The sequence below is a fragment of the Pygoscelis adeliae genome, unplaced genomic scaffold, assembly GCF_000699105.1.
Source record: "Pygoscelis adeliae isolate BGI_AS28 unplaced genomic scaffold, ASM69910v1 Scaffold14, whole genome shotgun sequence".
In the NCBI taxonomy this organism is placed as follows: domain Eukaryota; kingdom Metazoa; phylum Chordata; class Aves; order Sphenisciformes; family Spheniscidae; genus Pygoscelis; species Pygoscelis adeliae.
Window position 1 is genome coordinate 3,444,587 of NW_008825109.1, and position 13,762 is coordinate 3,458,348.

At 40.7% G+C, this 13,762-nt stretch overlaps 1 protein-coding gene across 1 annotated transcript in view; it reads right to left on the reverse strand.

The window, feature by feature from the left end:
* B3GALTL (beta 1,3-galactosyltransferase-like) overlaps positions 1-13,693 on the reverse strand; it is a 69,348-nt gene extending 55,655 nt beyond the window's left edge. Inside the window, exons 1-3 of the mRNA XM_009327865.1 lie at positions 13,282-13,693; positions 4,026-4,087; positions 1,218-1,257 (exon numbers count right to left, since the gene is read on the reverse strand). Coding sequence (XP_009326140.1) covers positions 1,218-1,257; positions 4,026-4,087; positions 13,282-13,693 — 514 coding nt within the window. The remainder of the gene's footprint in view (positions 1-1,217; positions 1,258-4,025; positions 4,088-13,281) is intronic.
* Positions 13,694-13,762: the final 69 nt, after the last annotated feature.

Consider the following 13,762-nt stretch of genomic DNA (forward strand, 5'->3'; position numbering starts at 1 on the left):
GTCAAAAAAAAAGTCTGTCAGTGCCTCTCCTGGGTGTTTTATGAAGTGACACAGCAGGTCTGCTGGGAGCGATAAAAGCAGCAACCAGCATCTGGCTGTGCTACGAGATTCCACAGAAAGAGACGAAAGAACACAAAAAGGAAATGGACTTTCTTTGACACCAGATAAGGATGGGTGAACAGGGAAACAGAGTAATAAAGCTTCTATAGAAAGGTCCTGACCTTTCAATGGTAAAATGGGAGATAATGAGACAATGGACTTAACCACTTTTGTGGAAAATAATTATCTGTGTTAGGGACAGAGCTTGCAACTAAGTCCAAAAAAAGCCAACAAACAAACAAAAAAAAGATCTTCCTAGCACCATCCAGAGTTCTGTTAGCAACTCCACTAAAAGCATGCTGTCTTCCCAGTGTTCATCTTGGATGTCAGAATGAACTCACAACTACTCAGAAACTGCTGCGACAGAGACATGGTCAAGCGGGTTCTTTTTAGAACAAGCAGACCCAAGCGCTCAGGGTTTAGAAGAGTGAGAGGTACCATAACAGTCCAAGTTGCTTTAAGAATTGAACTGCTATATATAGAGGCAGCAGTAGGTTACAGTGCAGAGATTGCAAGTCCTTACCTCAGGTCTGTAAACTTTTTGCTGGAAGGACATCAGAATTGTTTTCAGAAAAGGCAGAAACTTGCAGAATTTTTATTCTCATAATTTATCTCACATGTCCAGTAAAAATGTATTTTACCACTTGGTAGCCTGTTAATGTTTGACATGTTTCTTAAATACTTGTTTCCAGATATTACAAAGTTATTAAAAGCTGTTACAGGTAATATATAATAACCCTAGTTATTACAAGTACCATGAGAGCCTAGCAGAATGGTAAAATTCAGTTTCATGTTAAATTTTTTACAAGAACTGCTACTAAGTATCATGAAATTTGATTTTAAAATACTGTGTACTACAAAAAGCAATGCATCAGTTTCATAGTGCAAGTGCACATTTTCAGAAAAACACTTAACTACAAGAACTGCAAATACAAAGATTGAGAAGCTTCTGTTTGATGAGACTACATAAGCAAAGAAAAAAAAATACAACATATTTGGGAATCGGCAATTAACTAACAATGTTGTTGAGCATTTATGCACTGTTCACACAGTCACTTTGCAAAGCATAACTGTATTTTACAACAAGTGAAAACAAATACAGACTATACAGTACTTACCTCTGCTTATTTTACTAGTTGTTCCATTTTTTTCAGACTTCTAGAAGAAAGGAGAAAAAGCAAAATAAGGACACACGCAAAAACTCAAATATTTCTATAGAGACACCCAGGGAGTCAAAGCATTCATCAGATTGTAAATGCATACATAGAGGTTTTAACTCAAGAACTAATAAAAAACCTGAAGTTTTCCATCATCGAGAACTGAAACAGATATTCTACATGTTTGTATACCATTACTTAGATAATACAGTAAAAGAATAAAAAGAAAAAAAAAAAGAGAATGCTTTTCCATGACTCAAATTTATACCAGAGCTCTTTAAGCTAATACTAACAATGTCTTTTTTTTTTTTTTAAATATGTATCTCCTGAGAACAAAGTTTGGAATATGGAACTCTGTAATAAAAACACACCTGTTCAGTGTGTAAAAAAAACCCAACACACTCTTAATCATTTGATCCACTATCAAGCATCTATTGAAACTCAATTCTTAAAGGAAGACTCAAAAGCAATTTATATCAAGACAAATAAATATGAAAAGGTTGTTGTACATAACACGACTTCACTGGGATTTACTCAGGTATCACATATATTTGTAATGGAATTACAAGAATGCTGAGGAACAGACAACAGTGACACTGCATTTGCATTGTTAACCAGGAAACCAAGACACACAAGTAAAAATATCTTAGGAGCATATTCAATTGCTTCTACATAACAGAGGCTGGGTGGAGAGGTGTTGTTTAAGAACTGCTGACTGGTAGAGAGATAGGACTGGAGAAATAGCTCTGCGCTTCCTACAAAAATTGTCGGAATGAAAACAGAGCCTTCATTTATTGCACAATTTCTCCCTGGTAACAGCATCTCAGTGCTTTGGTTTCTCCACATGTAAAATCAAGATCATCTTTACTAATTGCATAAGGATGTTGTAGGATTTATCTTGGTTCAAGTGTTTTAAGACTTTCAGATAGAAATGCCATACAAACACTCCCCAGTAATAAGCTCGTATATAGTTTTCCTACCTTTGTGACTTAATTCCTGTTTATAAACACATTTCCCCCCCCCCCCTTTTTTTTTTTTTAAATATCTTATCCACCTAATCCTCTTAGTCCTACTTGCATGAGATGATCTCTCCCTCTGTCCAGGTCTGACTTTTATACTGAAATGCATAAGCTCCAACTTTCTTGGTAGCCATCTGTAAAACCTTTTCAAGAATGACTGCATTGCATCCATGCTTATGACCCTTTTTTGCTGACTGGGTCAATAAAGTTTAAAAAAATTCTTGTAAGACCAAGTTATTTTGATGACTATACACAGTACTTATGTATGTGTATACACAATGCCATCTTACAGCATAATATACACCACATTCTAAGTTAACCTATATCATAAACAACATGGGAAGATTAATTTTCTATGCAAACAAAAAAGTATGTGTTTTGTGATACACAGTGTGATGAACAAGCCATATTTTACAATTACCTTTATTAAAACGCAAAACAAAAAAACTGTTGCCTGTTACATTCCTGTTAACGTAACAAAAAAAGGAAAAAAAAAAGGATTTTGGCCTGAAAAGTTCTAGGAGGCACCTCTGACTTCATCTGAGGGAAGGTTTTAAAACTCTAAAATAGTAGGAAAGTCTTCATATATTATACCCTATATAAGAATGATAAAATTAAACAGCTCGATTGAGACAGTAATGTAATTTGACAAACAGCAATTTATAAGTAATGAAAACAGAATGACATTACCTAGTCTCCCAAATACACTGCAGCAGATCAGCAGTTTGCAATAGGGATCTTTTTCATTTATGAAAATTACTGTAGATATAGCAATCATCATCAAACCCAAAAATTATTTAGAAACACATCTCTCTGACCATACTTCTATTGCATTTGATGTGAGATCTCTAGATCTAAATGGCAGTTATACATTCTAACTCTTGATTCATTCCAGTACTTTTATTTGATTTTCCTCCCTTAAATCCCTTTTATACATACACAAGTATCTGTTACAAATATATACATATAAAAAAATCAGTAGATACAAGTCTGTTAAAGGACATACATGCATACAAACCTAACACCCATTATGCTGTTTAACAGTAGGAGTAGCTCTGACCATTAGTTTTTCTAATCTGTTAATTTGAAATTTCCTACGCAAGCTTTAGTTGAGCCGTGACTTGGGTAGCAATATGTAATAATGCTAATTTAGCAGACAGGCAGCCATTTCCCTCTCAATGCATTATATATTTAACAAAACCAAGAAGAAACCTGACTCTGAACTAATAAAGGTTATATACTCAAAAACTATTCTCAACAACAATAACACTATCGATTTGTAGAAACTTATAGTAAAAAAAACTTGGCAATTTTGCATAAGTGTCTAATGCACTCTTCAGCTGATCCTGGAAAAAAAGAAAATAAATTGTTTTCTAAATTATAATTTTGTTCCACAACAAAACCCAAAAAACCTAATTCTCTTAATACAAATGTTAACGTAAGTCAGAAAATCCAGCCTATGAAAGAAATGAAAAGTGCTAAGTATAAGTTTATTCTAGTAATTCTAAGAATCCATAAGATAAATTAAGATCCTAGCAATACTAGAAGAGTAGTGCTACATGCAACTTGTGTCCCATTAAAGGTCTCTTATATGCCACACAGAACGGAAAGACATCACATGACATTTAGTACCACTGAAGTGGATCAAAATAATCAATGTCACAGATGTTAGGCTTTCTGCTCTGGTCTCTTCTAGATGATTTTATAATGTCAGTAAAATGTTCCTGCTCTGGCAATTAAAATTTATTACCTTCAGCACTGGTAGTTCAGCCTCATCTTCTGCACCTTCAGGAACTACACTTACAGCAAAAGCTGAAAGAAAAAGCAGACTTTTGTCATATTATAGGAGCTCATTTTCACACTTGACAAAGTTCTGCAGCAAAAGAAAAAAAACATTTAGGTAGATTTTCACATTAAATGATACTATATTGGTAATAATCTTTATGAACATAAGACAGTCCGTTCTTACAGAATTTATACATTTGCTGCCTGACAATTCTATTCCCACACATCGCTGAAAAGATCACTCTTTGATGTGAAGCCAATTTATCTTGGCTTCAAGGCAAATATATCCCATTAAAAAAAAAATCAAATCTGTTCAGTCCAGTAGTTCACGTGACAACAGCATAATGTGCTATCACATGGGAGACCTGCATTCCACTCTATCTTTAGGTTAAAGTTTGGATTACCAAAGCTTCACTTGGAACCACAGAAACTGACAGCAGCTGACAAATTTCTATCAAACTTGAAGACGGCTGTCATACACTTTGAATGCCATCTTTGGATGCAACAGTCAAACTTGTTAATGTATAAGAGACCCAAATAAACATTTACAAAAAGAACAGAGACCCCAAAGAGCTCATTTGCACAGACCTAGCATTATCTTAAATCTTTTATACTAACACCACCCTATGCATACACTTCTGGTTTGTATTAGAAAAATAATCATAAAAAAGGGTTCTGGGTTTTTTATTTTTCTTGTTGATCACAGAATCATAGAATCATTAAGGTTGGAAAAAGACCTGTAAGATCGAGTCCAACCGTCAACCCAACACCACCATGCCCACTAAACCATGTCCCTAAGCACCTCATCTACACGTCTTTTAAAGACTTCCAGGGATGGGGACTCAACCACTTCCCTGGGCAGCCTGTTCCAATGTTTAACCACTCTTTCAGTAAAGAAATTTTTCCTCACGTCCAATCTAAACCTCCCCTGGCGCAACTTGAGGCCATTTCCTCTTGTCCTATCGCCAGTTACTTGGGAGAAGAGACCGACCCCCCCCTCGCTACAACCTCCTTTCAGGTAGTTGTAGAGAGCGATGAGGTCTCCCCTCAGCCTCCTTTTCTCCAGGCTAAACACCCCCAGCTCCCTCAGCCGCTCCTCATAAGGCTTGTGCTCCAGACCCCTCACCAGCCTCGTTGCCCTTCTCTGGACACGCTCCAACATCTCAACATCCTTCTTGTAGTGAGGGGCCCAAAACTGAACACAGTATTCGATGTGCGGCCTCACCAGTGGCGAGTACAGGGGCACGATCACTTCCCTACTCCTGCTGGCCACACTATTTCTGATACAAGCCAGGATGCCATTGGCTTTCTTGGCCACCTGGGCACACTGCTGGCTCATGTTCAGCCGGCTGTCAACCACCCCCCCCAGGTCCTTTTCCGCCAGGCAGCTTTCCAGCCACTCTTCCCCAAGCCTGTAGCGCTTCATGGGGTTGTTGTGGCCCAAGTGCAGGACCCGGCCCTTGGCCTTGTTGAACCTCATACAGTTGGCCTCGGCCCATCGATCCAGCCTGTCCAGGTCCCTCTGCAGAGCCTTCCTACCCTCGAGCAGATCAACACTGCTGCCCAACTTGGTGTCGTCTGCAAACTTACTGAGGGTGCATTCGATCCCCTCGTCCAGATCATTGATAAAGATATTGAACAAGACCAGCCCCAGTACTGAGCCCTGGGGAACACCGCTCGTGACCGGCCACCAACTGGATTGAACTCCATTCACCACAACTCTCTGGGCCCGGCCGTCCAGCCATTTTTTGATCCAGCGAAGAGTACACCTGTCTAAGCCGTGAGCCGCCAGCCTCTCTAAGAGAATGCTGTGGGAGACGGTGTCAAAGGCCTTACTGAAGTCCAGGTAGACCACATCCACAGCCTTTCCCTCATCCACTAGGCGGGTCACCTGGGCATAGAAGGAGATCAGGTTGGTCAAGCAGTAGTCATGATGTAGTCATCTATAATCAATTTGTCTCAGCTTGCTCATTTGTAAAAGTAGTTCCATTTAACATAAGAAAGCTTTGCTAAGAATCTTCATATGGATTTGGTACTAAAGGTACCAAAGAGATGCAAATGAAAGTAAATTGCTGTAATTTGTAAGGAACTCAAGATACATCATGGTCAAATAGATGGTTTTCTGAAAAACTGGGGCAGAAAAAAATCAACAGATTCAAGTGGAGTGTCTCATTGCAAGTTTAAATTATTTATTGCTTGAAATTGATTTCAAAGTTAATTGCTAGCAACTGTCAGTTCCTTTGACACGCTAGAAACCTGAAACGTAGGAAAGCAAGAAGACAAGATTGTCCAAAGCCTGTGGTGCTCTCTGATTACCTATATCCCTATGCTCTTTCAACTGGAGACCAAATTTCATCAAGTGTCTAGGAGTTGAGTTTCACAATGACATCTCAGGTCCTGACTAACTTGAATCTCAAATCACACCAGATGCACACATCCCAAAATCATTCCAACACAGTAGACTCATGTTGACCATAGCCACATTTCAATAAGCCATTTACCCAGGAAGAAGAAAACAGAGTACAAGTAGAAGTGTGTGTCCCCAGTGTTATCCTCAAGTTAATGTTTTGCACTTTTAGTTCGAAAGTGCACAGAGAATACCTCAATCTGCTTATTACATACCTTGCTGACAGTATGTTCTGATCATTTTCCTCCTTCTCTTCCAACAAAACAGTACTAAGAGCTCCAGATAAGGAATATCTTCCCCTACACAAACCAGATCCACATCTTCTACCTGAGATGATCCTAATTACAAGATCAACACAAAACACCCTTATTCTGCAAAATGTATTAATTACATAGTATTAACCTGAAGAAGTATCACCTCATAAATTTGGCTTATTCACAAAACTGAACGCAAGCAGAATTTTCATGACTTTCAGTTTTTAATATGCAGCTGAGGAACAGCACACGAGACCTGAAACAACTGTGATTGACAAGAGAGGCTGCCTCTCTCACCATAACATTCAATAACCCATGCCACACTGTTTCTAAGATTTATAAAATATTAATGCACGTGATCCTTGAAACAAATCAAACAATACTCAGATAACCTGGAAAAAAAAGACCTATTTCATACTATGTCTTTGAGAGCACAGATAAAGCTCTTCATGGAATTATTTTAACAACCTCCTCCATCTTTGTATTACCTAACCACAGAATTGTTGATGTTGGAAAGGACCCCTTAAGATCATCTAGTCCAACCCTCCCCAGAGCAGGATGCTCATGACCTTGTCTAGTCAGGTTTTGAGTATTTCCTAGGACAGAGACTCCACAAACTCTCCGAGCAACCTCTTCCAGTGTTCAATCACTTGTAGACTAAAAAAAAAAAAAAAAAAAAAAAAAAAAAAAAAAAGTATATCTTATGGTTAAATGGAATTTCCTGTATTTCAGTTTGTGCCAACTACCTTACCTCATGTCCTGTTAGGCACCACAGAGTCTGGCTCTGTCTTCTTTACTGCCCCCCATCAGGTATTTACACGTATGGGTAAGATCCTCCCTGAACCTTCTCTTCTCCAGGCTGAACAGCCCCAGCTCCTTCAGCCTCTCCTCATATGTCAGGTGCTCCGATCTATACATAATCTTGATGGTCCTTTGCTGGGCTCGCTCCAGTATGTCCATGTCTCTCTTCTACTGGGGAGCCCAGACCTGGACACAGCACCCCAGGTGTGTCTCACCAATGGTAAGCAGAGAGGAAGGATCACCTCCCTTGACCTGCTGGAAACACTCTTCCTAATGCAGCCCAGGAGGCTGCTGGCCATCTTTGCCACAATGGCACACTGCTGGTTCATGGTCAGTTTGTTGCCTGCCAGGACCCTCAGGTCCTTCTCTGCAAAGCTGCTTTCCAGACAGCATGTCCCCAGTGTGCACTGATGCATGGGGTAACTCCTCGTCAGGGGCAGGACTTGGCATTTCCCTTGGTTGAACTTGGTTTTCCAAGTTTACTGTTTGCCCATTTCTCCAGCCCGTTGAGGTCCCTCTGAATGGCAGCACAACCAGCTGGTGCATCAACCCCTCCTGCCCATTTTGTACCCTCTGCAAACTTGCTGAGGGTGCACTTTGTCCCATTGTCTAGGCATTAATGAAGAGGCTAAACACTACTGGAGCCATTATCAACCCCTGGAGTGCTCCAGGCCACTGGTCAGAGCCCGTGAGCCCAGCAAGCCAGACAGTTTTCTATCCAGCTCACTGTCCACATATCTAGTCCATACTTCATCAGTTTGTGCGTGACATTATAGGAGACTATTGAACTCCTTGCTAAAGTTGAGATAAACAACATCCACTGCTTTCCCCACATTCATGAAGGCAGTCATCTCATCACAGAAGTCTTTTGGGTTGGTCAAGCATGATTGCCCCTTCATAAAAACATGCTGACTTCTCCCAATCACCTTCTTGTCCTTGATATGTTTGTCTTGTCCTTCCTTGTTTGGCAATGGCATCCAGGATTATTTGCTCCACCACCTTCCCAGGGATTGAAGTGACGCTGGCCAACCTATAGTTTCCCCAGATTCTCTTCCTTGCCCTCCTTGAAGACAGGGGTGACATTTGTTCTCTTCTAGTCTTCAGGAATCTCCACCAGTCACCATGACCTTTCGAAGATTATCAAGAGTGGCCTTGCATTGACATTGTCAAGCTCCGTCAGCACTTGTGGGTGCCTCCCATCAGGTCCTGTGGACTTCTGTATGTCCAGTTTGTTTATATGTTCCCTAAACTGGTCCTCCTCCAGTGAGAGTAACTCTTCTTTGCTCCAGACTTTCCCATAAGTTTCAGGGGCCTGGGATTGCTGAAGGTGGGTCTTATCAGTACAGACCAAGGCAAAGAAGGTTTTGAGTTCCTCACCCTCTTCCATGTCCTTCTTTTAACCAAGTCCCTCCCCCCCATTCAGAAGCAGGCCCACATTTTCCCTAGTCTCCCTTTTGCTGATGATACACCTGTAAAAGCTTTTTCTTGCCTTTCACAAGTTGAATACCTCGCCAGATACAACTCTGGGTGGGCTCTGGCTTTCCTAACGGCATACCTGCACTCGCAGACAGTGTCTCCCTCACTCATGGGGTGACCTGACCCTGTTTCCATCTCTTGTGTGCGTCCTTTTTATGTCTGAGTTTTGTCAGGAGCTCCTTGTTCATGCATGTGGGCCTCCTGCCATCTTTGCTTGCCTTCCTGCCTGTGGGGATGGAGCGTTCTTGAGCTTGTGGGAGGTTAACCTTGAAAATCAACCAGCTCCCCCGGACCATCTCCCATATCAATCTTTCTGTATTGTTGAGGACAGTGGTAGACCGAATATGCCCGGCTGAAAATTACTTTTGTTGCAGCTGCCCTGACATACAGTACAACTTCAGCACTCACACATACCACTTATTAAACAAACCAATATCTGTGATGAACGTTAAAGTCTCTCTACATACTGTTGTTATTATTCCCAGTGATTTCAGACATGCAGCCTCCCGTTCTTTTCCAACAAATAAACATATTAAAATGACTCAGTATCTTTTACATTAAATATTTCAGGAAGACTTTTTCCAGCTAATACATTTTAATGATAAGACAAGAACTGTTGAGGCTATTTCTAAACTACTGAAGAACCATTCACTGAACAGACTAGCAGACCCCTGAAGACACCACAAAAAAGCCTCAAGAGTCTTCACCCAACAGTAACCAAGCTTTTCACTCAGGCAAACTGTATGAATTTATTTTAGCAACAAATATGCCATGGCCCCTCTACTACCTTATTAGCAAATCCATTATGCACACATAATTTCATACAAGTAAAGCAGTCTTCAGAAGTAAACTAGGATGCACTTGTGGGGTAAATTCAAGTCTTACTAACATATGGCCAAGACTGTTCTGGCTAAGCAACCTGATCTCTCAGCCTGGAAATAAATATCCTCTTCTAAGGATTTACTGGGAAAAGGGTGGCATGAGAACGTGGTAAATCTAGCTGGCATATGACTTATCAACAAAGGGGCCACAGGGCAGGTCAGAAATGCAGTGCCTGGGCATAAATGGACATCTCTAAGATTAATTCATCCACCCACAATTCACTCCCAAGAGGTTTCTGAAAAAGGTGTGCCCAGGAGTGGACCACAGATAGAAAAATTCTAACTACATATGCAGCTCATGACCAGATCAGTTGTACAACACAGGTAGAAATGGTAAACTCTCTGTGGCAAGGATATCTTTTTGTGGTGTGTAAAGTACATATGCACAAAGAAGGATGACCTATGTCTCGGAGCTATCAGATGCTACTATAACAAAACAGTAACTTTTCATGTCCAAACTCTTCATTATTAATTCAGACAACTGCAACAGATTTCTTTCACTGTAGAACTCCCTAAGACACGCATGAATCTCTAGAGCTAGAGGTACCTTTGCTAAATCCAGAATTTCCTCTAGTTCCTTTGAGTTTTTTGATGCAATGCAAGCATACCTCAGGTGGACCATTGACTTACCATAGAGCACAGAGAAAATATATTGCAAGAAGAAACTGATTAGCTGGTAAAAGTTCAAACTGTGTAGGTACCACAATAACCAAAAAGGCTAGGGTGATTTACTGTATGACTTCTGGCAAACAAAGCTATCTAAAGCAGAACAAAACAGCAAGGCATTGTCTTAAATGCAACCCGTAATTTTTTATTTGTCACTTCATTATTTAATGCATTGTGTACTTTGGAGTTTGTTAATACACGTAGCTATTCACATCATTTGGCACAAGCAGACAGAAGATGAACTGTGTCAATTGCCAGTCCTCCCCTCCTTTTGCTAAATGCTCAAGAACTGAGGATAAGTAAGAAAAGGAAAGAATTTTTAGAAATACTCTAAAGCTCTCTATTTTCATCAACCTTATCTTTATTTCTTTTGAAAGCAGGACTAAAATCCGCTGAAAAAGCTAGACAACATTTTTGGATCCACTCAAAACCTGGAATTTTAGTCAGAGAATGTAATACAAGCAGCTTCAATTCATACTTATTTTTCTCAAGTGTTCCATTATTTCCATTAAAGTTTTGGTGAGTAGAGAGACTTGCTTATAACACTAGAAAGTAAAACTCAATCATTTATTTACATTGTTCGGCAGCTGAACTGCAGGAATATGTGCCAACAAACTATTAGGAAAATGAATGTAAATACTGTAGTATTAAAATACAATATTAAAATACAATATACTGTATAAATATATATAATTATATAATACCACATTATAAATGTAGAAGTAATCCTTTCTTCAGTGCTACCCTTTCGAGTGTAAACAACTTCCAAACATTTACAATTATATGTCCTTTAAGTGCAAAGGATGTTAAAAACTAAGGAGTTAATTCTTTTGCTTTCACAGACAAAATCCATTTGAGGCAGAAAGGCAACACTTCTGTTACCTTCCTCTTTTACAGTCTGATTCAAGGCTGTCTGACCCCAGAGTCATTCCAATCACCTCACTGGGCTGTGGGTCAGTTTAAATGAGCAAAACCATGACTAATAATAACCACTTCAAATAATGAAAGTCATTGATTATGTTGTACACAGTAGACAAAACATTTAAAATATAATTTCTTTATACTTCTAATTATAATCTAATGAAAGGCCTATTTTTGTTTTGGTTGGGGGTTGGTTGGGTTTCCTCCCCCTCCCAAGTTCTCAAAGAACATAAGATTCTATGGATTGACACGATTCCAGAGAAAATCTGCACTGATGCTGTCAGTCAAAGAGACAGGATCTTCCATAATGAGACAGCCTGGGAGCACTAGCAAGCAAAATAAATTAGTTTTGTGTATTTATATGCAAGCTTTTATAATATTTCTTCATCGTTGCTACCCTATCAGCACCAAAGACCCTGGTCTAGCCAGCTAAGAATGAAGACTTGCAGATTTATCAACCCAAAATGGGGAGAGAGCAGGGGGGAGGAGGAAGAGGAGGCGGTGATGCAAGCAAATTTCCAGCATCTGAAGCTTTTCATAAAATAAAAGCAACTCATTTTATTTCTTTACTAAATTTCTTTAAGCTAATGGCACATATGGGAAGAAGGCAGCTGAAATCACCACTGTGAACCACTGAAATGCCTAAATGAGTGCTGTGTACACCAGTATCTTTATAAAAGGCAAGCAAAGAAAAACAGTAGAATAAAAAGCACCATCCCATCATCCCTTCTGATTGTCGAGAAGTTAGACCAAACAAAACCATCTGAATACATTTTCCCATTCTGCAAGCTGCCACCTGCAAGCTGGAATTTATGACATGACTTAACTACCAACAGACAAGCTGTTTTCTTCTGTGAAATGGAATCCAAATTATTTCTGTTTTCCAAAAGCAAAGCTGATTGTTTTGCAAACTTACTATCCTGGCCATCTCAAAAGCATGGGGTATTTACGAAAGAAAGGACTTTAATATAAAAGGATATTTAAAAAACTACAAGAAAGCCATGATACTGCAATAAGTTTCAGGTGAACAAATTCTATACAAGCATTAATTGAGACCTACTAAACAAGAGGTAATTGCACAAGCAAGAACCCAAGTCTTTCCATTTCTGCCTTCTACCTGCATGTATGTATGTATGTATGTACAATAAATATACATACACACGCAGGGAAAATTGAAGCTGCTATTCTCTGACTGTAATTACAATCCGTTTAAGGTTACAAGTACTATAGTACCTTGCTGAAGCACTGGAGCAAAACTACTCATCCCAGACAGAATGAAATACAGCTTGAGGAAGAGCAGTAGAGTATTAGGACTCCTCCAAAAACCAAGCTGTGTAGGTGAAAAGGAAAGTGTTTTACAAGAGAAAAATCAAAATATCACAGTTTTACTTTGCTGAAAACAGGATTTATTTGTACCAGGTTTCCCCTGCAGGATTTTGATCCACAAGCCATAGTGGTGGAAGAGAATCAAATCCAAAGGCTCAGAACAAACTGACATGCCTAAGCTAACAGAGATGGAAACATTCAGGAACAGAAATAATGAAAAACAGAAGAGATGTAAACATTCATTTCTGCCTCTTACACTCACAGCAACAGCTCCTAACTCCAAGAGTCCGTAGCGATCCAACTGCTGACATACTACTAACCCTTCTCTTTTTATCTCCTCCCACCTGCCTAGACACATTAAAAACGTCCCTAAAATATAGTAATAAGGGTTTTTTTTTCTCTATGCTGACATTTTAACCAGGCGGTATTACCTTTCCACCTCCCCTCAGCAACACCCAGTCAGTAAGGCGCTATTTCAAACACGAGCACGAGTGGCTTCGTAGTGGGTTTTAGCTAGTTTTTTAATGAAGATTTTCTCGACCTGAGCGGCTGGCCCCGTGAGGACCGGTTTCCACGGCGAGGGCTTTCCCCTGCGCCGCACTAGCCCGGGGGAGACGGCCGCCCCCTCGTCCCCACACACCGCCGCGGGGCCCGGAGGGCGGGAAACGGTCCCGGCGCTGGCCGTCACCGGCACCTCAGAGCCAGGGCCGCTGAGGGGAGCCCGCGCTGCCCCGTCCGCGCTCCAGCCCAGCTCACCAACAAACTTCGGAGGAAGGGGCGCCTCCTGCCTCCCCGCCCGCTTCCCCTCGCGGGGCGGGACAGAGGGGTGAGGAAGCGACGGCGGCGGCTCCGGCGCCCCCCCAACCTCTCCAGCTCTGTCCCGTGCCCTCCTCCCCCTCATCACCCCCGCGGAGGGGCCGAGCGTCCCGGGTCTCCTCCCTTCACCTCGCCATGGCGTCCCGGCCCGGCT